General features: G+C 37.1%; 1 protein-coding gene across 3 annotated transcripts in view; it reads left to right on the forward strand.

The window, feature by feature from the left end:
- Positions 1-2,287: 2,287 nt before the first annotated feature.
- Positions 2,288-26,258, forward strand: part of sif (guanine nucleotide exchange factor still life) — a 376,406-nt gene continuing 352,435 nt past the window's right edge. For all 3 annotated transcript variants that reach the window (XM_017637645.1, XM_017637652.1, XM_017637660.1), the window contains exon 1: positions 2,288-5,253. In XM_017637645.1, the coding sequence (XP_017493134.1) occupies positions 2,374-5,253 (2,880 nt within the window). In that variant the 5' untranslated portion in view covers positions 2,288-2,373. The remainder of the gene's footprint in view (positions 5,254-26,258) is intronic.

The raw sequence follows: 26,258 nt of genomic DNA on the forward strand, positions 1-26,258 counted from the left end.
CGCTTACAAATGGCTGTCTTCTTCAAACACACACACACACTCGCGCACATAATAATTTACATATTATACCACACAGATACCGGCAGTGTATTCCAATGGATACAAAAAAAAAAAATTAATCATAAAAATTGTTTTACTTTGGAGAGCAATTAAAATTTAAAATAAAACCCATGATATGGAAAATGCTATGGAAAAGTGAATCAAAAACTAAGTAAATAGTAAGTGCAAAGAATATATAAATTCTACAACTGTAAAAAATACAAATTAAGCTAATCTAGTGGAATAAAAAAATCTTAACCAAATATCGGAATATTTATGCGAAGAGTGCACTTCGTCAACGTTGTTTTTTGTTTTACATACATAAATAGTCATTTAGATATATGCAAGTCTAGTCAAACAGATAAAGTTGCGTTATTATTGGTGTCTATTACGTGTTAAATGTTGTAGTTAACTAATTATTAAATACATATGCCGAAATATTAAACTACCAATAACATAAATATATTTACAAATAACTATGTATGTACATTACGAATAAGATAAACTGCCGATGTCGATCACCACAAAATAATAAAATTCTTCAAAAATTTGCAAGAAGTAAAAGAATAACCATTTACAAAAAAAAATGTTGCTAAAACCTTATCATGTGCACAGTGGAAAAGTATCTAATATTGATAAGAAAATCCAATTTCACAGTTGTTAATGAAATTTACAAAAACAGTTACATTAAATTTTAAATTTGTGCGGTAAATCAAAATAGAGGACGGTGCGAGTCTAAATGCGCAAAAGCAAGTATAGCTAAAATTTTAACAGATCTTCAAAAAAAAAAAAGTTAGTAAAATTGTGATTTAGTTTCGAGGAGTCTCATATTGTTTTTGAACGATTCTAATTTGCGCAATTTTTGAGCCAGCGAATTCACGAAGTCGAAATTCCGACGTCAATGGCTTACGACGCGCCTGCGCGCTCACCTAACCATATCACATAACAGCGGCGGGTATTGCCGAATGTCGGATAAATGTCGGCGACGTCGAACACCAGCTTGGCACGCACACAGTTTTAGGTTAACACTAGTTACATTAAGTAGTTAATGAGCATAAAATGGCTACAGTAATAATAAGCAAATAAAATACATACTTATGTACAGATAAGTTTAAACAAAAGTAAATAAAAACGAGAATCAACACAAAAAGCCTTGCATGGTGCTACCAGTAAAAGCGCTTTGATGAGCTTTTAGTCTAATTGATCAAAAAATTTTACGTGTTACTTATAGACTTCATATAAATGTAGTTAAGAAATAAATCAACAATTAAAAATCGATAAACAAAAAAATAAAAAATTTAAAATAAAAAAACTCTTCAACGATGAGTAAAAAATCGTTTACTCACAAATTAGGAGGAACGTATTTCTGAGAGCATTTATCTGTGAAACAAAAAAGCATATTGGAATGTTTTTTGTTGCTTTAATGCTCCTTGAGGTAACAGCAACAAAATCAACTGTTAACAAAATTAAGCAAAAAACTCTTCGAAAACTAGACATTCACCGAAAAACAAAACAAGCTCACCCGCCCTACCGGCAACGACGCAGCTTCGACGCACAGCATTCACTCCGAACCCAAATCCACATTGCCTACGTTTGCGCCACTGCGACAGCAAAAACAGCAACGCAAACTATTAAATTAACACTTAAGTACCGCGCGTCATTGCCGTTATTCCACACCACTTCCCAATCGCTCTTGAACCCATTATTAGGTGCATCCGCAGAGTGTGTGATTAACCCGCGAACATCTGTTGTACGCACCTCCGGTTTATTCAAAGCTAACTCACATACACGAAATTCACTTCGGACGTGGTCTTTTTCGTCCAGCGCGTCCGTTTGTGCACATTCCACACAACTGTTGCCCAGTACTTCGAAGCCAGTTACGAATAACACGAACGTTCATAGGTTTCTTCCTACTCGAACGTCTATACTCGCTTTTTATCGCCGCTGGACGTCGCTCAATCGCTTAATTCGCTCTCGACTTCCCGCCGCCTGTGCGCCGCCTGTGCTTAGTAGCCACTCATTCTGGCCGCCTCACATAACAGCGAAAGCGATAACAACAACTCTGTTAGTGGCAGTGGCAGTGATAAGAAGTCCTTCTCGTTGCATTGCTGTTGCGTGATAGTCGACATAACGCCAGTTTCACAGGCCGGACGTTTGACATCGGCAACAACGGCCTCGGGAAGGGATGTAACCGCTGGCGGTGGGGGCAGCGGTGGCGGCGGCGGTGGAGTTCTCGGCGACGGTGTCTCGCAGTTAGCGAGCAGCCTATTTCGTTTCGGCAGCAGCAAGAAACGCGGCGTTTGCATTTGCAATGCCCAGTGCCCTCTGCAGTCCATGGAGCAGGCACAGCTGGGTCAACTTGACCCGTCATTGAAAACACAACACGGCTCCTTGGATCGACTGCTACAGCAGCAGCAGCAGCAGCAGCAACAACAGTTGCAGCAAGCGCCCCAACGTCCCACTGCTTCAGCCGTGCATTCCATTGGGGGCGTAATCGACGGTGGCGGTTCAGGCGCCCTCCTCGGCTCAGCCGATTCTGATGGTGATGGAGATGATGAGAAGGAGCCCGAGCTACCACCACGTCCACCCTCCCGCGTAAAATCGAACGTGCGACAGATTAAAGAAGAATTTGATCGTGGCGTGGAGGTTGAGAAGTTCTATCATCAAATCAATGGCGATATATTTGAGATCACACGTAGAGTACGCGCCCGTGATGAAGATACCATCGAACAGAAAGTAATCAAACGCAAAGGTTCTGTTCGTTTGCCGCCGGAGCCACCGCCACGACAATCGTCGGCAGTGCACTCGCATATTTACCACGGGCATGGCCATGGGCATGGACAACCGCATCATGGACATCGTCATACGGTCGATACAAGCAAGCCCCAACTACCTCCGCGTCGTCAGAAGAGTGCTGAAGAGGTGCCCGTCTCAAAGAGTGCTACGCGCGCACCGGAAGAGCTGGAATGGTTCGATCGCAAAGCTCAGCAAAGGCATTCTGCACGTTCAGCTGAAAGCGGGCCAGTTCGTGATGATACCATCGAGTGGCTGGAAAGACAAAGAGGCCCGGTGCGCACCTCCTCCGGTCCTAGTGAAATCACTGTGATGAAAGATGAGGTACCCGATTGGCTCCTAGAGCATCTGCCTCGCAAGCGTTCCATGGTTGAAAGACCACTGCCGCCAGAATCAAAGACGAGTACTGCTTCCTACGCAAAGGCACTTAAAGAGGAATTGGCGGAATTGTTGAAGAAACCTTTATCTAGGCAAAGTTCTGGTCCACCCGGCGAGTTCTCGATTCTCAAAACGGATATTGTCGATTGGCTGACAAAGTTGCAATCGTCATCGAGAGGCTCGGCCCGTGAGGAAGCGCCACCACCAAAAACACGTCGATCGCACCATCGGCGTAATGGAAGTGGCGACACGCAACGATCACATTCGCAAGAAGATGCCACTGTCGCACAGCAGGCGGCGCGCAAGCGGCACTCGCTGGGACATAGTGACCGTAGCGAAGAAGAGGTGATTGATTGGATAGCTTATCCGCTGAACCGGCTGCAATCACTAGGTAAGCCTCCGCAAGTGCAGCAGGTGCAAACGATAGACAGGCGTCAGCCATTCCTCGACTTGCATCTCAAACCCGCACCACCGCCCCAATCACAGCTCCCGATAAGCACGGACCGCGAACGGAGATCCCACGAACGATCACGAGAACGCAAACTCCGGCACTCCGCTAGCGAAGTTGTCACTGCACCCACCACCTCCGCAGCAGCGCAAAGTCAGTTGGAGCGATTATATGCAAAACCGCACAAAGAGCGTTATCAGTATGTGCCTAAGGAAGCCAAAGATATGATGTTGCCTCCTAAGGAGACTGCTATGACCACTGCCACCACCGCCGCGATCAGCGCAACTTCACGCGAATCGAAGCGTGAACGCTCGCGCCGCCACCAGACACAACGTTCGGCTACAGTTTCGGACATGTCCGGCCATCATAACGGTGGCCTCAAGCGCAAATCGTCGTCGGCTGAACGTGCACCGCGTTCCCCATCGCCTTGCAACGATCCCGCCTGCCGCTTGCTCCCGATTTGCACTGACCCGCACTGCCGTTTCCTCGAATGCCAAACAACAGGACGCAGCGGCGGAACGGCAGTGACCACATCAGCGTCAACGATGAACCTCGCACGTCATCAGCAGGTGGCGAGGGCTCAAATGCACACAGTGCCTGCACACATAACTTCAGATGACACACCAACGCCACCACCACCGCCTCCAACATTACAACAACAGCAGCTGCAACAGTTCCAAGCACTACCGCAGCGGCGGCTGGTCATATGTCATGAGTGTCGCTCGTGCGCACCATTGCTTACCTGCCAAAATCGTAAATGCTTCAATGCCGCCAAGTGCAACTCACTGCCCCGCAGCGCAGCGGACTTCAATCGGCTGCGCACTACCCTAGCTCAGCCACCAACTACGCTCAACGACATAGAACCGGCGCCTGAGACCCCTTCACCGCAATTGCGGCATCCAGCTATGCAATATCGTAGTAACTCGCAACCGAATACGCTGCAACGTGGCGATTCGGCTGCAGCCATTTGGCAACAGGAAAGCAATGGCGCGGTGGGGAGCAGTACGATGATGGCAACAGGTATTACCCATGCCATCATCTCAAGTTCACAACCACCGCTGCCTCCCTCGTCCCTACACATCGGTTCCATGACAAACGGTCGACACTATTACAACGGTCGTAACGGTACTAGTATGCCTCATCTCAACGGCACCAATGGCAAATTGATGAAGTCCGCATCGGCGGCATCGCTCAATTCGCGAAGACGTCGTCATAAAACGGTCCATTTCGGCGAGAATTTGCTACGCGAAGTTTGTCAAAATCGTAAACTAATCAAAACTGAACAAGTTCCGTCCGGGTCGGCGCCAATGAAGGCCAACATACAAATGCTGTATAATTTTGTAGAAGGTGTGTTGAGCGCATGGGTGGACGACGACGAGGAGCAGGTGCGTTCCGGCGCCGAATCAGAGCCCGAGCAGGGCACCATGGCACTTAAACCCATTTACCGTTGCAATCGACTGCGTTATCAGTGCATAAAACGTATCGTAGAGGAAGCGGCGGAACTGCACGGCACATTGAAGCTGGGAAATTCGCGTTATCGTCATCGACATTGGCGCAGCACAGCCAAGCAATGCAACGAAATGTTTTTGCGTAAGGTAAGTTCATCAAATGGGCGAACTAAATTTTTCTGTTTCGTAAATTCTATATATGTAAGTCAAGCGGATAATAACACAGATGGACTTTTTGGAACAGAATATATTTAACTAAAAGGTGCTTCTAAAATGTGGGTTCATATAAATCTTAACTAGATAGATTATTCGTTTGTTTAACCGTTAACCAGAATAAAATCAGTACAAAGAACGTTTGCAATAAATTTAAATTTTAGGTTAAATTTATTTAAATTTTAATTTAAATTTTAGTTTAAATTTATTTCATCATTAAAATTGTTTACACCTAATTCATCGCAGTTCCTATTCAGAAATAAATTAAAATAAAAGATTTTGCAAATTCCCGACGGACGTATAGAAATATGAACTATTAAACAGTCAGGAAGTATTCAACTTAATTTATCAAAAAAGATGAAAAACATATATTTATTTGAAACCTCAAAAGTAATTCTTTATTTTAGCCCTTTAAAATGACACTAGGAGTGCCGGTATCTGTCGAAATTCGACCATATAATATTTCTTACCGGAAAATCTCCTATCTTGGAACTAAAGCCTGACTAGAATTTTTATATATTTGAAGGTATTTGGAAGACTTTAGCAGGAAGTGTAATTGACCCGATACATTCCTGTTTGTCGATAAATTTCGATAATCCGATACATATCGATAATTAAATTAATTTCAAGAACAATTAAATCCGATAACCCATCTCAATTCGATAACTCCACTAATTTTGATAACTGTGCGTTTCTATAGCTCGATAAATTTCGATAGCTCGAAAATATATGTATATCGATATAAATAGATATCTTGGTAAACTTTGGATATATCTCTAAATTTCGATAAGCAGTGATAACTCGATAAACTTATATATACTTGAAATTTCCATAACCCGATATATTTTGAAAATTCCATAATTTTCGATTCGATAAATCGACAAATTTCATAAAATCAATAAATATCGATAAATCAATCAGTTTAAAAAACCCGCTGCATTACGATAACTCAATAAATTTCGTTAACTATATAAAAAATGATAGTTCAATAAATATCCATAGCTTGATAAATTTCATTAACTTGAGAATTTTCGAGAATCTCATAAATTTTTATGGCTCGACAACTTTACGCAAATTTCGGCAACTAAGTTTTGTTGTCTACAAATTTCTACAACTCAATAAACATTGATCAATTTGAATGATTTCATACGTTGCGATAGATAACTCGATAAATTTCGATAACTATAAACTTCGTTGATTGAACAGGTTGCAACAACAACTGCACACAAGTACGGAATACCATAAAAATTCTCCTCATCTACGGAAAAATACCTTTCCAATGGTGTTCTTGGGATTTAAATCGGTTTGGTGCATTCGCCAAACGAATACGGAAATAATGGATGATAGCGTTTTAATAAATAGATATTTAAAATTGGGCTCACAGAAAAGCTCTGAAAAAATACTAGGTCAATGAAAAAAAAATTGTATTTCTTTAGTTTTATTTTATTTACACTTCAAATAAATTAAAGAAAATAGATTTTAGCGTTCAATCAGCTTCGCTCAATTTTTCAACTACTTGTTTACCTACTAAAATAACTGCGGAAACATACACCCTGGTCACACAGATCGTTTAAAACAGAGGTTCCCAAACTTTTTTTTTTCTCGTAGATCCCTTTCAAAAATTTACTGGTTTCGGTGGACACCCTGCTGATGCATTTTAAATATTCCCAAAGCTCGTAAAAAAAATGAAATGTGATGATTACATTTAACTATGTAAATTTGCATCGCGGGTGAATTCCAAAACTACATTCGGAGTGGCCGAAATAAAACTAAAATATTTTATTTTTATTATTTGTTATTTTTTATTTACTAAAATAATTTACACATTTGCGGATTTTAAAAACTAGAGCTCGTAAATCCATCAAAATACTCTCTCGCTCTGAGGAGTTATATTTTTTAAGAGCACTTCGAGCCCTAGCGATATTTACATTATCTTGACCGTAAATTCATCAAATGTTCGGCTCACTCATGACTTTGTACGTGGAGTATTTGTAAAATAATTTATTTGTGTTGATGACATCATTTTTATTTTTATTGCTCCGAGTTTTAAAGCGAGGCGGAAAATGTTTATCACTCACATTTTTAAAACACAAAACTTAAAACAACAAAACGGCTAAACAATTGAGAAAGGAACAAGTCTAGAAAAATCTAACAACTAAGCAAGCAGGAAGCAAAAAAGTGTTCCACCGTCTTATTCTCTTCAAGGCAGGATGGACAAATGGAGATTTCATTTACGCCTATCGCAGTCAGGTGTTTGTGCCACGTGAAGTGAACAGTCAGCAGTCCAACAAGTTGTCTGCAGTGTCGTCTGTTCAGTGAGAGTAAAAAACTAGATGGACCTACTGAGATTGAAGGTAACATGCCCAGAGATTGAAGGTAACATGCCCACCTGCATCACCTCGATGCCTCCCGTTCATTGCTGAGCGAAGTATTCAGTGGGTGTGTTAAAACTGGTTGCGGTCCGAGGAATGCCTGGTCTGAGCCAATTCTGGCAAAATGGTCAGATGCCCCATTACCAAGTACTCCTGAGTGGTCTGGCAAGCTTGTTATGTTTACCACCATAATTTAGTCGAGACTTGCATTGCCGAACTAGTTTGGAAGTAGTTAGAGGGCTGGCCTTAATGCGTTAAGTGCTGCTTGGTTGTCACTGCAGATGCGTACACTTCTTCTCCTCTACCTACATTCTCTGCCGCCAAAAATTTCCACCGCGTCCCACTCAGTGTTATACCTAGATCCGGTTCTTTTTAGTCTGCAGGTGGCCTATATGGCTTTGCCATGTATGAAAACACAAAGAGGCGGTAAGTGCAGCAGTGTGTCAAGAGCACTATACACCGCCCAAAAAAATTAAAGTTAAATAAAGAGGCTATCAAGCAACCATTTTGGTTTTTTTATTATCGAAACCAGATAAATTTTCGTGGAACCCCACATACAACTCATGGATCCCAATATTTTTTTCACGCCAATGTAGACCCCCGTCGAGTCTTCCATGGACTCCTGTGGGTCCACGTTGACCACTTTGAGAATCACTGGTTTAAAGCATAAAGCGCTGAATGTCTATATACTCAGGTCGCACTTGTCACACTAAATTTTGCGTAATAACATATCATTACGCTACTGAAATAATGAGACAGTTCCCTTTATTTGTTTTCGAGCATTCCATACAATATTTACACCTCAATATTTTTTTTGGATGAAATATATGTTTTTACATTCTTTATCGAAAAAAAGAAGGCACCTATTTTTTTATTTCGTCATTTTTTCGATAAAGAATGTAAAAAAATATATTTCACCCAAAAAAAAAATATTTAGGTGTAAATATTGTATGGAATGCTCGAAAACAAATAAAAAATGTAATCACACGGTCTCACAGACAGTAAGTTGCGTGAAGGAAGTTTAAAGGCACATTCGATGAAAACATTGACCAGAACGGCCAGCTGTTATCTATTGTTTATCAAGAATAAATGCAAATAAAGAAAATAAATTTGACGTCCGCGGTGGCCGATTGATCAGAGCTACCAAATTACCATTATTCCGATATGGAAAATTTTATGGATTTCAATAGAGCGTCCTTAAACGAACCGAACTGCACTAAAATTGTCTTATCGAAAAAAATATTTCCCTTTGGTAATTAATCGATTCATTAATAAAAAGTACATTTGTTTACTTTTTTGTTTTACTTTATTTTATTTTATTTTTTTCACATAACTATGTTAATTTTTTTAAGTCGAATCTTATAACAACGAACAACTATACCTTCAAAAAAAAATTATAATAATTGAACAAGCTAAAACAATCGCGACTTCGCGGCTTGCTTACGCACCGCAACAATTGCCGTCTATCAACGTACAATTTGGTCGGATCGACTGCGCAATTAATTTTTTATTGAAGTTGCCGTCTGTCTATGCTATAACTATACTAATGCATAAATGCAATGTTTGCATAGCAGCAGAACCAATTTAAACTCTAGCAAAGATAACAGATTTCATCACCATAACTCATGTAATAACATTCAATAAAAAAATTCCAATCCTTACAAAGAAGCATGTGAAAATTTATCATATAACCGTAAATATATAGGCTCTGAAGCAAACACACATACATATTTGCCAATAGAATTCCCTACAACTACAATCATAAAACACACAAACGTATGTACAGATATACATACATACATAGGTACTACGTACACATAAGCAATAACAAAATCTCGCGCGATTGTGCAAAATATGCAGAGCATTGAACACTAGCGCTAGGAAAAACCAAATCCCTTTGCGCCAGCGGCAATGGCACCACCATTCCCAAATGCGTCGTCATAGAGGAAATACGCTAAAATATGAATAAAAGCGATGCTGCGAGTATAATAAATGTCGCATTCATTTTTCCACATTTTCTTTTTATAACACTCTTTTCTTTCTACTATTGTTGCTTTTACGCGTTTCCCATTTAAATTTTTGTTTTAGTTTTTTTTTTTCATTTTCCACTTTTTTTTTCATTTTATGAATTTGCTTTACTAGGGCTGTTACGTTTAGCGTTTTGCTCTTGTTGCGGGCTGTCATGTCATTACATGGATTAAGTAATTTCTATGCGAATTATAATGGCGTTGAATGTGCACATACACACACACACAAACATAAACACCCATGGTATATTCAACAGCAAACATAGGAGTTGTGAATTGTGTGATATTCATCCTTTGTTAATACACAGATATGAGTACGTATTCATATACACACGCACACACATATATATACTTGCATAACTACATATATGCGCTTGTGTAGTAAAGCGCTGTTCAATAGTTTCATATAGTCCAATAAGGCGAAATATCCCAATAAATTATAGGAGCTAAATGGTGGAAAATGTTGCGAATGCCATGTAATTCATGGACTTAGCACGAATCCTAAACGCTTCCAATAGAACGTATCTAGCGACTTAAATTATTTGTGTTTATCATTGTTTGTATGATCAGTTGCGGCACCCACAATCGGTATGATGTGGTCGCGAATTTGATTTTTGATTTTGCCACCCCCCATTCGCTAATTTAGCAACTTCCCTTAATCCTGATTACGTTTAGCTTTCAATTCTAAATTAAATAATTGATGTTCACAAATCGGATTTTGTGTTTCATGTCGTTATGGCACTGGGTTATGACAACTTACCGAATGTTTTTGTTTTGTGGTTCTATTGAGGTACTAATTTTATTTGGAGTCTTAATACAATCTTATATTTGTTATGGAATTGCATATTTAGGTATGCAGGTATAGCATATGCGGATTCGGGGATTCTGTCTAGTCCGTCAACGCTGGGGTTTGCTCCCAGGTATTTAAGTCTAGTTTTCGAGAGAGCCGTACAGAGACATAACAGATGCTCCAGGGTTTCTTTGCACCCGACTGGTTGCATTTCCTACAAGCATCGCTGCGAGTTAATTTCAGAACCAAAGTAAAACAATTTAAATTTTATTGTGGATTTCGGTGGAATATCTTTTTTTCTTGTTTGTCTTGCTTTCCTGGCTAAACAGAATGAAGTACCACAGCCACAAGCTACATCAGCAATAATACACCGCAACCACAGCTACTTATTATGGACAATTTAGAGCATTTAGGATATTTTAACCTTTGGCAGCTCTTGCTACATACCACAGCCCCACCATTCTGGTTAGCCAGTTCTAGTTTCTGCATAAATGGTTAAGCTGTTATGAAATGGAATCTTTCACAAGTAATTTTTTAAGCAGAAAACAAAACCGACTTCAACACTCATGTAAAAATTTAACAATACCGTTAATTTCTTCATGATCCAATGATTCGGATCTAAACTAAATTAGCATTGGACCACCTCCGAGGTACCACCTTTCCTTAAAAAAAAAAAAAGATTTATAGAAAGCGGTTAACGTGGTCCAGAGTTATGCGGTAACAATTTTGAGCCATAGGAGGTAAAAGCAAGGTGAATACGGAACCAAAAGGAAGTTGTAGCCCGAAATCTAGCCGCAAAGCTCATCAAAATAATCATAGTTAAAATCAACGCACATAAATCTTGCACGCGTAAAATGTATGTAGATGGCACAAACCCGTTGAAAGGGAATCCAACTGCTATGAGAGTTCAGTGGGGACTTGCCAAAATTTTGCTTACGCTCATAAACCAATGAAACCATCTGGCTGGAATGGAATTTGTAGTAATATGTGCTCATAAGGAGAAAGAAACGTGCGCGGAGAAAGGCACTCAAAGCCAACGATTCATCAAAGTTCTTATATTACAAGACTTGCCTACTTGTAGGCGCACTTACTGGCATGTGTTTCGAATGCATGCGGTCGTATTAAGAAATTCCAAGTTTTTCAAGCGCCAGAAGTTATGTAAAAGTATACACCCTTGCATACATACATAAATACATAAATATGTAAGACACCAGCTCTCGCAAATACCCAATTTGCCAAACGACTTCGAATATCGAGTTCGATTTCAACTCCTTCTGGTGAACAATTTGTTCGCCGTCGACTATCGCTGGCGGCCCGCCGCATGCAACATTTATGGACATAATTCAAGAAACAGTCGAAAAATTTGGCGCAATCAATTTATTTCAAAGTATAAATCCCATACAAACCTAACCTCAAAAACGCTTAAAAAAGGCAATAAAAAGCGGACGGATGAACATATCATTCCGAAATTTTGCCCATATGTTAGAAATAATATTATAACTAAACAGCCAAAAATGGGAGTAATCGGTTAATTTTAACACCCAATTCCCATGCAAACTTAACCTCCAAAATGCTTAAAAATACCATAACTGTCATCATTATTATAAGAGGTTACTTTAAAAGTAGCGGATATGAGGCTCTTTTTCAAAAATCGAGAAAAAATATTACGATTTTTACTTTTTTATGGCTAGAAGACCGAGGGATTAAAGTTTCTGTTCATAAAAAGTGTCAAAGTCGGCATTAATAAAGTATAAAATTTGTTTGGTAATATTTATTAAAATATTTGGCCGTTTGCACTGATTTTTTTCTGTTAATAAGTTTTAGTTGAACACAATTCTTCTTACTTCTGTTACTTCTATTTTGTATAAAACGTAAAAAGTTATAATGCATTTNCATATGTTATGTTATTGAATCTAATGCTATTCTATGTTATGTTATGCTAAGTACTAAGCTCAACTCCCCTCCACTTAACCCATTCCAACAAATTTTATTTCAGCTCAACTCAACTCACATAAACTATCCTTAAGTTTAGCGGTTGAATTTCAACCGCTGGGCGAACACTAGTTCAAATAATTTTTTAAAACGCTAAACCGTGGTGAAATTATACCAGACGTAGTAATAAAAGCGAGAAATAAGATTTGACACTATCTTATTTGAAAATTTGCCTTTAAAAATCTATATAGGATAGCCCAATGTCAAGAAAATTAAGAGAGAAAGCTGTTTCATTACTTTACCTTTTTATAATTCTACCTTGGGCTAAGCCATCCAAATATAAGAATTGAATGTTCAAAAAACTAAATTTTTTCGCTGAAATCCTACTGTGTGCCGGTGAACTCGTCTGCGAATGAAGAGCGCAGTTCACCGGCGGACCGCAAAAACGATTCGTCGACGAACCGAACACGATGTACCAGCGAACTGCAAAATGTATGCAATCCGACAAAATCAAAATTAAATTTGTTGTGTTCTTTCATTAAATTCATTTAGCTTTTTCTTGTAGTTAAAATTTAAGCTAAAATTATGTGCAGCGGTATAAATGTATGTAAGGAAAGAGGTGGTCCCATATTAATTTGGTTTAATTCGATAACTGGATCCTGAAGAAATTAACTGCAATCTTAAATTTTTGTATGAGAATTGAAGTCGGTTTTGTTTTTTACCTAAACATATTTTTTTATTTAATTTTTAAACTGTGAGCAATAATTTCAAAAATTATATAAGTTTTTCTCAATATGTCAAACCTTTTAATCGTAGTTAAAGAAAAAATGTGAAGCAGTTTCATAGTCCATGAAATGTTTGCATAAATGTATACAAGTTGGAAGTGGCTCAAAACTCGCATTGATTTTTGACAGCTGTTCGAATACACCCAGACGTTCTCACCAGACTGGCGTCGAATTGAGTTCGATTCGAACTCATGCTCGTTCTGTGGCAAATTGGGTATGTGTGACATCTTGGGCCAGCATACATCCCTATATAAGTGCATATGTATGTGTATATAGTTGTTCATATGCTTGTACTGTAATGACTTTTGGCAAAATCTCGCCAAAGCGATCAGATTTAGTGCAAAGTACAACAAAAACAATCACACAACCCACTGACGGCGAACTCGAGTAACGCGCTCTCACATTTCTATGCCCGTCAGTGAGAAGTAGCGCAAAGTAGATGCGACCAAAGAGGCCAAGTGAGGGCAATTTGATAAGTTAAGTGCAACCGCGCCCTCCTTGAACCACGCACTCGAAACGGACCCCACACATACTACATATGTATATACTTACATACATACGCTTACAAGAAAATGTCGCTTGTGTGCGCTTGTGAATACAGCACTCTACTCTGCACATATCCTCTAAAGCCCAATACAATGCTAAACCTCAATACATTGGTGGGCTCCTCTTCATCGTTGGCGACTATGTTCTCGCCTTTTCGGCCATGCCTGACACTACCATTATCGCCACCACCGCTGCCGCCAACAACAGTTAGCCTTTTGGCCTCAAATGTGTATCGAGCGAAGTTTGGACTAAAATTTAAAACATTTCAGCTAAGATTTATGGTTTGGAGCATCTCAAGAGCAGAAGTAGTGCCATAACAAGAACAACAAACATAAATCGCACAAATCGTAGTACTACAATATAGCGGCAATTGTGTCATGCAGCTTGGCTAGCAGCCGCTAAGGCAATGCAATTCTATGCTTTTCCGCTATTTTCCAAGGAAAATTGCACACTTTTGTTTCGCTCTACGTCAAAGGGAATGTACAAATGTACATACATACACACATACATACATATGTATGTGCGAACGGTAATAAGACGAAACAAGGAGGTTGCTGAGGCCACAGGAAACCACAATAACGATTACGATGACGTTAACGTTAAACCTAGCGTTGACGCGGACGGGGACTGTGACGGTGACGCTGATGTTGTTGTAGATGCTTTGGCTTTGGCTCCCTTTCAAACTGAAACTGATGGCTGGCGGCTGATGACTCGCCCCAGCAAAATACAATGGGCCGTATTAATAAAAACAAGCATTTTGAATTGTTTCAAATATCTTTAGAAATTTTTCAAATTCATGAAAGGGGGGTGTGGTGAAATGTAGTGAGATTGTACTATATCGAAGAGCAACCGCCCATGGAATGTGCTACAAAATGTGCATTGACCTCTTAAAGCGAAAGCCTTAAGACACAGATTTTAAGTTGAAATATTTAAAATTATTTTTGATTTGTATGTACCCGTATAGTATAAGAGCAAATTCCACGAGTTGTTAAATTTTTCGACAAAAAGGCGTTGTTTACTTGCACGCTTTAAAAAAAGTCATATTATTGTAAAATAATAAAAAATTGGCGTGGAATATTTTGCTACAGTATTCTTAACGAATATACAAATTCACGTTTTTTAACAATTTTTTAAATCAATTTCGAGTGTGCCAATAAAACTTGTAAAATTGGAATTTTTGTTTTGCAAATAATCGTCACCTTATAATCAATGTAATTTTTCTTTCGTTTGGTGGCACACTAGTTACATTCCTCTAGATTGGTGCGCTTTGGCAAAATAATTTTCCCCGTTTAGTATTGAAATTTTTAAGTAACTTAAACTATCAAAATGAAAGGAAAAAAATCGGTGAATATTAAAAATTACAAAATAGCTGCGGGAGATATTCTGCATGCTGTCATTTTTTTAATTTGATGGCATACCCTAGAAGCTTTACAGGTATGTTGTATAGGATGCCAGCTTTCATTGCCTCTAATAGGAACATTCAATTTAAAAACTTCCCAAAGTTATATAAAAACTTATGATTTTCTACAGGCAATGTTGCCAGATTAACAGTTTTAACTGCAAATCACACTTTTTAGATAAGCTTAAAGTGGCTTAAATTATGTACCTTCTAGTACAAATTTCAGTTTTTTCAACATTTTTGAATTAAATGAATAAATAAAAACCTCTCGTTCCATCTTCTTGTAAGTAAATTTTTAAAATAAATGGCGACAATGAAGAAGCAGCGCCTCCACATTTGAAACAAACGGTTTTAGCAGTCCTTAGCATTTCAATTGCCACAGAAAAAAAATATTTTTCCAAATCAATCAGAATTAAACAACAAATAAACAACAAATTCCATCACTCTGTTAAATTTTACGAACTAAACATTTCTTAAAATAAAATACTTCAGGAGGTACTTAATTTGAGGTATCGAATCCAACATTCAAAAAAAAATAAACGTTCTATTTTATACAGCATATTTTGGTTTTGTTACATAAGTCTAATTTAAGCGGTTTATGTTGTTTTATTTTAAATAATTGGTTTTTTGTTATTTATGTGTAACGCAATTAAAATCCTTACTTTGTTTTAAAACTCTCTTCATTTTTGGAGGTTATAGTTTTTGGTCGAAAATACATTTTTCTTCCGGAAATTTACAGTTGATAAAAAAACAGCTGGCAACACTGTCTACAGGTTTTCGGTCGAAACTGATGGGCACTAAAAATAAAACCGTATGTGATTCTGAATATTGCATTTCGAAGAATAAAGGTCCAACCTGATTTTTTTTTTAATATTTCGCCAAAACCTAATCGAAAATTTGCTGGGGTACAAAAAATGTAGTCTGATTTTCAAAAAATAATGATCGATAACCGTAAACTGTACAGGTTTCCTTCCACTGTCCGAATAAGATCCCATATTAACATGTGATGCTCAGTAACTTTTTTACTTTGCTTATTTTCATGTAGTCTATACTTTTTTGATAATTTTAATATATTTTTTTTTAATAATTAGTATCACAGTTGTAAATCTAGCGGAAACTACCAGCCCGGGTCCGTTGGTCAAACAGTATTACTTACCTTTAGGGGTCCAATGGACCCGAACTATGGCTAATACTAGTTTTTTGCGCGTTAGAAAAAAGGTTAAACGTAATGCCGTTGTGTTTTTGTACTCACTTGTGCTGTATTTTTTCAGCGCAGACTGTGTTGAGAAGAATCAGAATATCAAGGGTTAATATAAATTTAAATTTAATATAAATTTAAAAAAGTTGTAATATGTACGAAAAATGCTGATGTAAAACGATCTAACTATTATTTAAATATCTTTTCTTTTCAGGTGAGTGGTTTCTTTAAAACTCTTTGAAATTGAAGAGCACACTAACCCAAATGTGCTCCTTTGGTAAGTAAAATATTAATTTTAATAAGTAAAAATATGAGTCTGTGGCGGACGGTTTTTAAATTACTGCCACTATCAGTACCTTATTCTACAGGAACGGTAAATTAAACGGTACTACTTTATTCAGTGTAAAATGGCGCACACGACGTACATATGTATAACCAAAAACTAAGATTAAAAAATGTTAAACTAAAATAATTCCGTTTCGCTTGGCAAGATTTGCCTGGAATCCTTATTATTATCTACTTTGATCTAATATTTTTTCCAATTTTCTGCATATTGAAAAGAAAATCCCCACACAAACATAACTATGTATGTATAATAATGTTTTCCCGCACGTGACGTACGTCATACCGATCGCTCTACATATACGTACATACGTACATTTTACGAACATTGGGGCGTATTCTTGTTTTCGTACGAATCGAGAATCATGAAATTTTCCTAACATTTTCTATAGAAAAATTTCAAATTTCATTTCATTATATTTTACGAGAGATTTTCGATGGGAAAAAGTTAGGGAGAGGCTCGTAAACGATAAAAATATAATAAAAAGCGGCTTGTAGTAATTTGTCAGCAATAGAAACAGTTTTAATTTTGTTGAAAATTTTTGTTGAAACACAAAATTTTATACCAAATATATAATATTCCAATGCTTTTTTGATCCGGTTACGACTGTTTGTAGGCGCTCCACAATTTAAAGCGAAAAAGTTCTCGAAAACGAATCGTAAACGGCTATCATTAACGACTTTTTATCCGGTTTTCCTTCGAAAAAATATGCAGTTACGAGCTCGTTTACGATGATTTTGCTGGGTGGTTAGGTATCACCGCTGCACATTGGTTTGGAACTGGAAAAATGCTTAAGAAATCGGGCTGATTTTTAATATTTATTTGGCTATTATCGCTAGTTTTGTATGGAAAAAGGTTACTTTTTGATTATTTAGAATTTTTGTGAGAAGAAATGGAAAATATTGGACTCTTTAGAGACCAAATAATTTGTAAAAATAAAACAAATCAGCTTCTCTACTGTTACTACCTTCATTTAAAATAAAAGATGAAACCTTTACGTTGTTTTGAACTCAATTTCCAGTTTCAAACCACTGTTCGTTGGTACGTATTAAGGCAAAGGCAGTGGCCTAAGTTAGCTTGAATACAGAACTCATGAGTTGAGAACTTGACTTCAAAAACTGGTTTAGTTAACTTACGGAAGTCAAAGCTTATACCGCATATATGGTAGCGAGAATGTAAATAGGTACTAGACATTTTGGCAAGTTTTGGCTATTTTTTTTTGTTCAAAAAATGTTTATTATTTTTTACTTACTATATAAAAAAATTTATGTAAATCGGAATTTCAAACTTTGTAGAACTTTTAACACATTTAAACTTTAAATCAGGTCGTTATGATTTATTATTTCTATTTTTTTTTTTTTGAGCATGCAGTTTTGTAACAGTATAGAAGTTTTTTCAGGGATCTGCTTTAACGGTTAGAAAAAATGTCATCATGCCAACTGATTCCAGCAGAGGAAAAAATTTAACAAGCAAGACAAATTCTAGAGACTGTTTCTATTCCTTCAATAAAAATAAAACTAATCGAATCAAAACTACTTTTATTATTTCTTTTGTGGACAGCTTCTCAAACTTTTGCTGGTCTCCTGCCAGCTGTGGTCGCACCGGATTATAATTTTGCAGTTTGAGTTTTCAAAAACAAAATATAATTTGATTTTACCGCTTCCACAGCATCCCGTTTTATTTTTTACTTATGTACTAATTTTTAAATCATATTCGTATGATTAAAACATAGAAGCAAATCTGAATAAGTAATTTAAGGTTTGTTCAATTTATAAAATCGGCGTTAAAGTATCCTGCTATTTAGCGGATTATTTACTTACTTTAAAGAAAGCGTAAAACATTAGACCTCTCGATTTATATGACAACGCCATGACCGCCACCCCAAATGGCCGACAACTCCACCCAACCCTTAGCAAATGTATTTGTGTAAATTGTAATAACTCAGCGCTTACGTCCCCTGTACAAAAAGCAAAAATGCTTGTTATCCGCTAATGTTAATCCGAAGTGTTAGCTTGATTTATGAGACCCCCATTACCTACTTGCGCGCTTATGGTATTCGAATCAGCTTAATCATTAGGTTTTTTCTTTCTTTATTTAATGTTTGTGTTTCTTAAGCTGTGAAATGTCACCGTACCTTTTTATGGGATGATTTTTTCTATATTTTCAATACCGTTTCATTATGTATTCTTTGCGATTTTAATTAGCGCAAACCAAAAACATGTAATTCAATGTAACCAAGTATTTTATATTATTTTTGCCCGCTTAATAAGTTAATCGAAGTTTGATGGTCAACTTTAAATATTTGCCCTGAAAATCGATATTTAACTCTTTTCAGAAAGATTGGCGCTTGATCAGCACAAGTTCAAAACTGCTACAATAAACCATTTGAGATTATATTGTAGGAATAACATTAATCTCTTCCATCTCACATGCTTGTGGAATTGTGAACCATGTCCATATTAATGTGGGTAAAGCTTGGTAGCTCCCATCTCGTATATTAAACTTTTTTTCGACTCCATTTATTTTCACATTTTCTGACTACGGTGATTGCATATATTTTACTTTGTTTAACCTTCACATCTTCACCCATGGGCTGTTGCTACCAGTCATTTTAATGCCTTTAATCTCGGTGTAGCAAGTCAGTTTGTGTGCTTTTATTGTCCCAAAAAAGCAAAAATTATTGTTCCATTACCTGTACACATTAATATTTACCTTATCACGCCATACATTACCCGGCATCGGTTTCTGCTTTCATCTACAAAATAAAGCAAAAGTGCACTCGTGCATTAAAACATATGCATAATTGGATTAATATAAAGATAGATATGATAAATCTAATTATATTTATTGATACGCGTGCGATATTTTAAAATCCATGGTAGAGCGTTGGAGATTGCTGAAATCGATGTGCAACCACAACCATAGAATATTCCTGAAGGAATGGGAAGCAATTTCCAATGGAAAATCTGATCACTAGCTAACACATAAGCTAAATTATGATTTTTATTTTGGTTAGCTTTTAAAAACACAAGTTTTAAAGCTGAAAACGACCTCTCAACACTAGTTTGTGTGGCAGGTACACTGTATACAATTTTAGGCAATTGATACAAGTATCGAAATGCAAATTTTTACATTCAACAGTACTCCATTGCGTGGAAATCGATGTTTAGGATGATGTGAAGTGTTCGCTATCATTTCGTGTTGCTTAATGTGATGCCTATGCACGTATGTACGAGTATGTATGTACTAATATAAATAGATTGATATACGTTTGCACGCGACAAATAACAATTAATATTATATTATTTTATTCGAAATGATAACTTGTATTGACTTAGGAAAATGCAAAAAAAAAATTAATGATGAATAGATATAATGTAATATTTTAAGATAGTTTCGCAAACTATGTACAGAAGACACAAAGCAGGGCAAATTGAAAATGTTCTGCTGGTCTAGCTAAAGCATCCAAAAATTGGGTGCTTAGCTGAATGGTAGCCGTAGCTGACTTTGAACATCAATGACGCGGATGTAGAAGGTGTGATAAATACGTAGATCAAGAACAGAACAAGCGATTTCTCACAGAAAATAACTCCCGAAAACAAACATAAAAAACGAGTAATTTTGCGCTGAAAACTTATCTCAAAACAAACACATTTTTGTGTCACCGCTAAAGTATCGATGAATAAGCGAAAATATAAAATATGTGTAGAATATGTATTTTTTCCATGTTTCCTCACCAATTGCTATGTGCAGAATGGATGCGAATGCCGTTTTGTTGGTAAGAGGTTTAACCCTTAGTTATTTTTCTCTCGATCTTAGATCTCTAAAAGGAGTTCAGTTTCATATAATGCATCATATATTTCCAAAGACTCCTTCGTGTTGAAGGCTAATTTCATGTAATGGAGGAAAACGACATCTATATATAAATACGCCACAAGAACATTTTGTAATCCCATTTCTGAAGCCACCGTTCGATCGATTTCAATGAAACATACACCGATTTAAAGGATATAACTTGCCCTAATCCAGAAATGTTAATCCCGATACATAGGGGGCGTGGCATCTGACAAATAGAGTAAAATGTGAAAACCACTATATCTCTAAAGCCAATTATGCTGGAGAACTGAAACTTAGCACAGATGCATAGGTTGTAAAAAGCCTCCTTACGGTGAAAAATGGTTGGTACTGGGAAAGTGGGCGTGGCACTTGCAATACAAACTGAAATTCTCATATTGCTTTTCTCTGGACCCGCTTATGCTAACGTCGTAAAATTTGACGTAGCAACATATGTTGTCAATACCGTACTTACGGCGAAGAGTGGTAGATTTTGGAAAAGGGGGCGTGGCACCGCCCATACAAACTGAAATTCTCATATCGATTTTCTCTGGAACCGCTTATGGTACCGTGCTGAAATTTTACACAGCAGCTATGCTATCCATGCCGTACTTACGGTGAAAAGTGGTAGATAATGGCAAAGGGGCGTGGCACCGCCCCATACAAACTGAAATTCTCATATCGCTTACCTCTGAAACTGCTAATGCCAACGTCCTGAAATTTTACACATATGCTATCAACACCCTACTTATGGCGAAAAGCGGTGGGTATTGGAAAAGGGGCGAGGCACCTCCCATACAAGCTGAACTTCTCATTTCGCTTATCTGTGTATCCGCTTATGCTGACGTTCTTACATTGANAAGGATATAACTTGCCCTAATCCAGAAATGTTAATCCCGATACATAGGGGGCGTGGCATCTGACAAATAGAGTAAAATGTGAAAACCACTATATCTCTAAAGCCAATTATGCTGGAGAACTGAAACTTAGCACAGATGCATAGGTTGTAAAAAGCCTCCTTACGGTGAAAAATGGTTGGTACTGGGAAAGTGGGCGTGGCACTTGCAATACAAACTGAAATTCTCATATTGCTTTTCTCTGGACCCGCTTATGCTAACGTCGTAAAATTTGACGTAGCAACATATGTTGTCAATACCGTACTTACGGCGAAGAGTGGTAGATTTTGGAAAAGGGGGCGTGGCACCGCCCATACAAACTGAAATTCTCATATCGATTTTCTCTGGAACCGCTTATGGTACCGTGCTGAAATTTTACACAGCAGCTATGCTATCCATGCCGTACTTACGGTGAAAAGTGGTAGATAATGGCAAAGGGGCGTGGCACCGCCCCATACAAACTGAAATTCTCATATCGCTTACCTCTGAAACTGCTAATGCCAACGTCCTGAAATTTTACACATATGCTATCAACACCCTACTTATGGCGAAAAGCGGTGGGTATTGGAAAAGGGGCGAGGCACCTCCCATACAAGCTGAACTTCTCATTTCGCTTATCTGTGTATCCGCTTATGCTGACGTTCTTACATTGAACGCAGCTGCATATGTTATCATTACCGAACCGAAATGCAATTTCCATATCGCTTATATCTGGAACAACTTATGATAAGGTAATGGAATTTGATACACCTACATCTATAATATAAAATGGCAAGAGTCATTCAATTGAAACCATTTTCTTCCAGATTTCTAAATTGCATTGAATGATTGCTGGATCAGTGTGTTTGTCTTCCGTTAGGTGGCGCAGGGATTGAGAGTAGAGATGGGCATGGGACTAAATATTAAGTCCCGATCCCGACCATCCCGAAATTCATTTTTTAATTTCCGAACCCGCTCATCCCGACGTTTTTCAGAACTGTACCGCGGGCCCGGGGCCCCGAAATCTATCTATAAAAAAATTCACAAGTCTTGCAAATTAATTTTAAATAAAATAAATTGTATGAAAGATCTGGCATCCTCTGATTTTTTTATTTTGCTTTGCTGTTCGTTTTCGGCTAAATAAAACATAAAAAGGTCATTTTTCATATAAACTTTTTAAGGAAGATTTTGTTAATTTTCGGATATTGCGGTTTTATCGGGAGTACCGAGAGAGGATTTTGGTCCCGTTCAATATTGGTGATGAGCAAAATTTAAAAGTGTATGAAAAAATTTCGAATTTCGACAACTGGGCGATACTAGTAAATTTAAATATGCCCTAATTACCACTATTTCAGTAGTAACCGCTCCTTAAATGACTACCTTTCTTTTATCTGTTGAAAGATATTAAAAAATACAAAGAAGTTGTAATTTTTGTCTATGGAAACTTTTATTTCATGCACAATTACTTTACACCAGTCACAAGCAGATGTACCACCAGTCACAAATTAATTTTTTTTTCATATTTCTATGAAGATTATATAAATATAATTTTTATTAAAAGAGAAAGCGTATAATTCCTGTTCTACAACACAAAAACATCGTTTGTGAAGATTCAGTGTTTTGGCTAAAATTCGTCTTTGAGTACACAAGGGTAAAATAGGGTTATTTTCAGTGTCCCACCAGTCACATTCATTCAAATGATAGTTACATAAAATTAAGAAATCGTTTGGTATTTTTGTTTAATCAATTCTATACATTAGTTTTCATTTTTGGTAAAAAATCTTTTGTATAAGTTCCGACGACATAGTTAAAATTCACAATTGATCGCATTCTGGAGTAAAATGGCCCAAAAGTTACAATGGATGACCCAGAACTTGTATTTTTATTATGTAGCTCATTTTGTTGGAACGAATTCGAATTTGGCAAATTAAATCTTCGAATCTTTGTTTAGTGCATATCAGTGGTAAACTATTTAAGACTGTAAAGTGGAAAAAACAACAGCAAGGGAGTATGCATTGCATATTTTTAGGACAATATTTTCACCCCAAAACCCACTGCTTTTGTGCGCGTATGTGAACATTACATACCCTGCAGCCCCCCCTAACTTTCAAATTTTCCTTATATATATATAAAATAGTACCCTGAAATGCCAGCTTAATAGGGTCGAGCAACCCCCCAAAGAAAATGATAATATGAAATTTCGATCTCCCCTTCTTGTTTGTACTCAATTCGAAAAAGTATTTGCGAAGTGCGGGATATTTAAATAGAAACGCGCTTAAAGAAAACAATCTCAAGCTTTACTCCTGCATTACTTGTCCACTTGTTTCAAGTTAGCTTTTTGTAGCTAACCACAAGTTATATATTTTATAGAAATCCCACAAAAAAGCTAACTACAAGTAGGTTATTTTTTTCCAATTGATAATTTTTTTCTGCAAGGTAGTATATTCGTACCTACACATGAAACTAAAATTTGAAAAATATGTGGTATGTTGTGGTTCACTACCATGCCGTCATTTATGTGAATTCACTTACCAAATAAGATGAAATTCATAAACATGTATACATGTATAAATGTATCATCTACCTACCTTCGTACGCATAAGCATCCATGTAAGGTGTGTGAACGTTTAGCTTATTAATGGTTGCTTCACATTGTAACGGCGTCAATGACATCGGTCAATTTATCTTCATCAACTTAAGTTGCACTAAGCAACCAGCAAACGGGCATTGCTTTATTCACTTTTAAGTCAGCAGGAGTACCACCGACAGTAGCAGGTGTATAGGCACACATGCATACATAAGTACTTTACATGTACACATTTTTATGCACATACATACATAAGTATATATGTACATATTTTTATGCTAATGTTGTTTATTTAGCAACCGAAGAAGTTTTAGTAATGATAGCAACTTTAGCCAAAATTTACAAAATTCGAAACACAAAAACCGATGAAGAATCCCTCAAGAAGATACAAATTCTACATAAAGAAGAGTCATTTTCAAATGTGGTTAACAAGAAGAATACGCCATTTCTTCACGTAATATACTCTATACAGATATTATGGTAATTATCGTTGTTTAATTGTTTACTTGAGCCCTGGGATTAAGAGGACATGAGCCAACCAGCATGGTTGCCATATATTTGCATACGTACGTGTATATAACCTCCTTAGAATAAGTGGATATAAAATATAATTATATGTATGCATAAGTACAAATTTTATAGAAAGAAAGCAAGTCCGTTGTATACTAAAGAGAAAAAAAAGGTTGATGATTTACAATTCTTAAACCCAAGCGTATTGTGAACAAGGCTTATATAATTTTGTTATTTGACGTAAGGGTAAGTATAAAAATAATCAAATCGCTGAGCGAATTTCGTCAGACGGAGAGATGACGACGGATTTCCGAACCGAAACGAAATTCGCATCAGTTAAATAACAAATAAAAATATAAAAATACTAAATCCTGCACGCAAGAATTTTTACTCAAACTAAAGCCTCATTTCTATCGTAAGTTTTGAAAAAAATGCTGTAATATGGCTTAAGAACAAAACGTGAACTCTCGGTGGCAGGTTGATCGCAAATCATTCCGAGCAAAGCGCTTTGGCAGTGTTTAATGCGACATATTTTGAGTAGCTTTATAAATTTCAGTAAAAAAGTTCGCTTTCTCACAAAAAGGTAGTATAATCGGTCATTGGGGAGTACAGGAGTATAAATGACAAAATGCTAGTAACAAACTTGTATATACTTAGTATTAGTAGTATTTCCAGCAGCACTGGCATAGATAGACGCGTGTCATAGTACGCTTGGATAAAGTTTAAGCCGAAAGTTTTTGCTTATCAAATTTTCTTCAAATTCCTCTTTTGTCACCATAATCAAGTGACCTGAATTAAGATCTTCTCGGGAAGTATTCAAAATGGGAACTCTAACTCTTCAATCTACCGACACACGCCCATCTTCATTAAGTCCTACGGTCGGTTGGTTGGGAGTAAATTGGCAAATTCATGGGAAATTGCACACAGAAATAGTGCAACGGAAATAGTTGGGACGGAAACAAGTACCTCTTGAATGCATTTTATTAATTTAACAAAAACTGGCAAGTAAAAGAATAAAGAATAACACTTAGAAAAGGACTAATACAAGAATGAAAGTATAAGTGAGCACGTACATAGATTAAGAAAAGGATAAAGGCAAACATGAAGACCAAGGTAAATTTAAACACTTTACTTATATAAGGGCAAAGGTGAAGAGGAATATGTAGATGAAGAAAATGATAAACATAAAAGTAAAAACAACAAGTAAGAAAGTCTAAGTTCGGGCGGAGCCGAACATTAAATACCCGGCGCAATTATTAAATATATGTTTTCCACCTTTCCGAAAGCTACCGCTACACGACAATCCGGGGTGTATAAATTTTAAGTAAACTAGCGTCCTTAAATTTCGAAATATTGCAGTTTCAAGCATTTCTGAAATATACCGTTATATGAAAGGCGGTCGTAATTTTAGTCCGATTTCAATAATTTTCAACGTTTTGCTTACACGTGGCAAGTACAATAACCATACAGAGTTTGGTTCAAATTGCTCGAACGGATAGCGAGATACATATATGTGATCATAAGTAGGCGGTGCCACGCCCATNGACGGACGGACGGACGGACGGACAGACAGTCACCGCTTAATCGATTTCTCTTTTCATTCTGATCATTTATGTATACATTTGTCTATATCTATCTCGATTCGTTTTGCCTGTTACAAACAACCGTTATGTGAACAAAGTTATAATACCCTTGTGCACAAGTGCGCTCGGGTATAAAAATAAATATAAGGAAAAAGATG

Source organism: Rhagoletis zephyria, unplaced genomic scaffold, assembly GCF_001687245.7.
Source record: "Rhagoletis zephyria isolate East Lansing unplaced genomic scaffold, Rhagoletis_zephyria_1.1 Rzeph_scaffold_00133, whole genome shotgun sequence".
Taxonomy (NCBI): Eukaryota; Metazoa; Arthropoda; class Insecta; order Diptera; family Tephritidae; genus Rhagoletis; species Rhagoletis zephyria.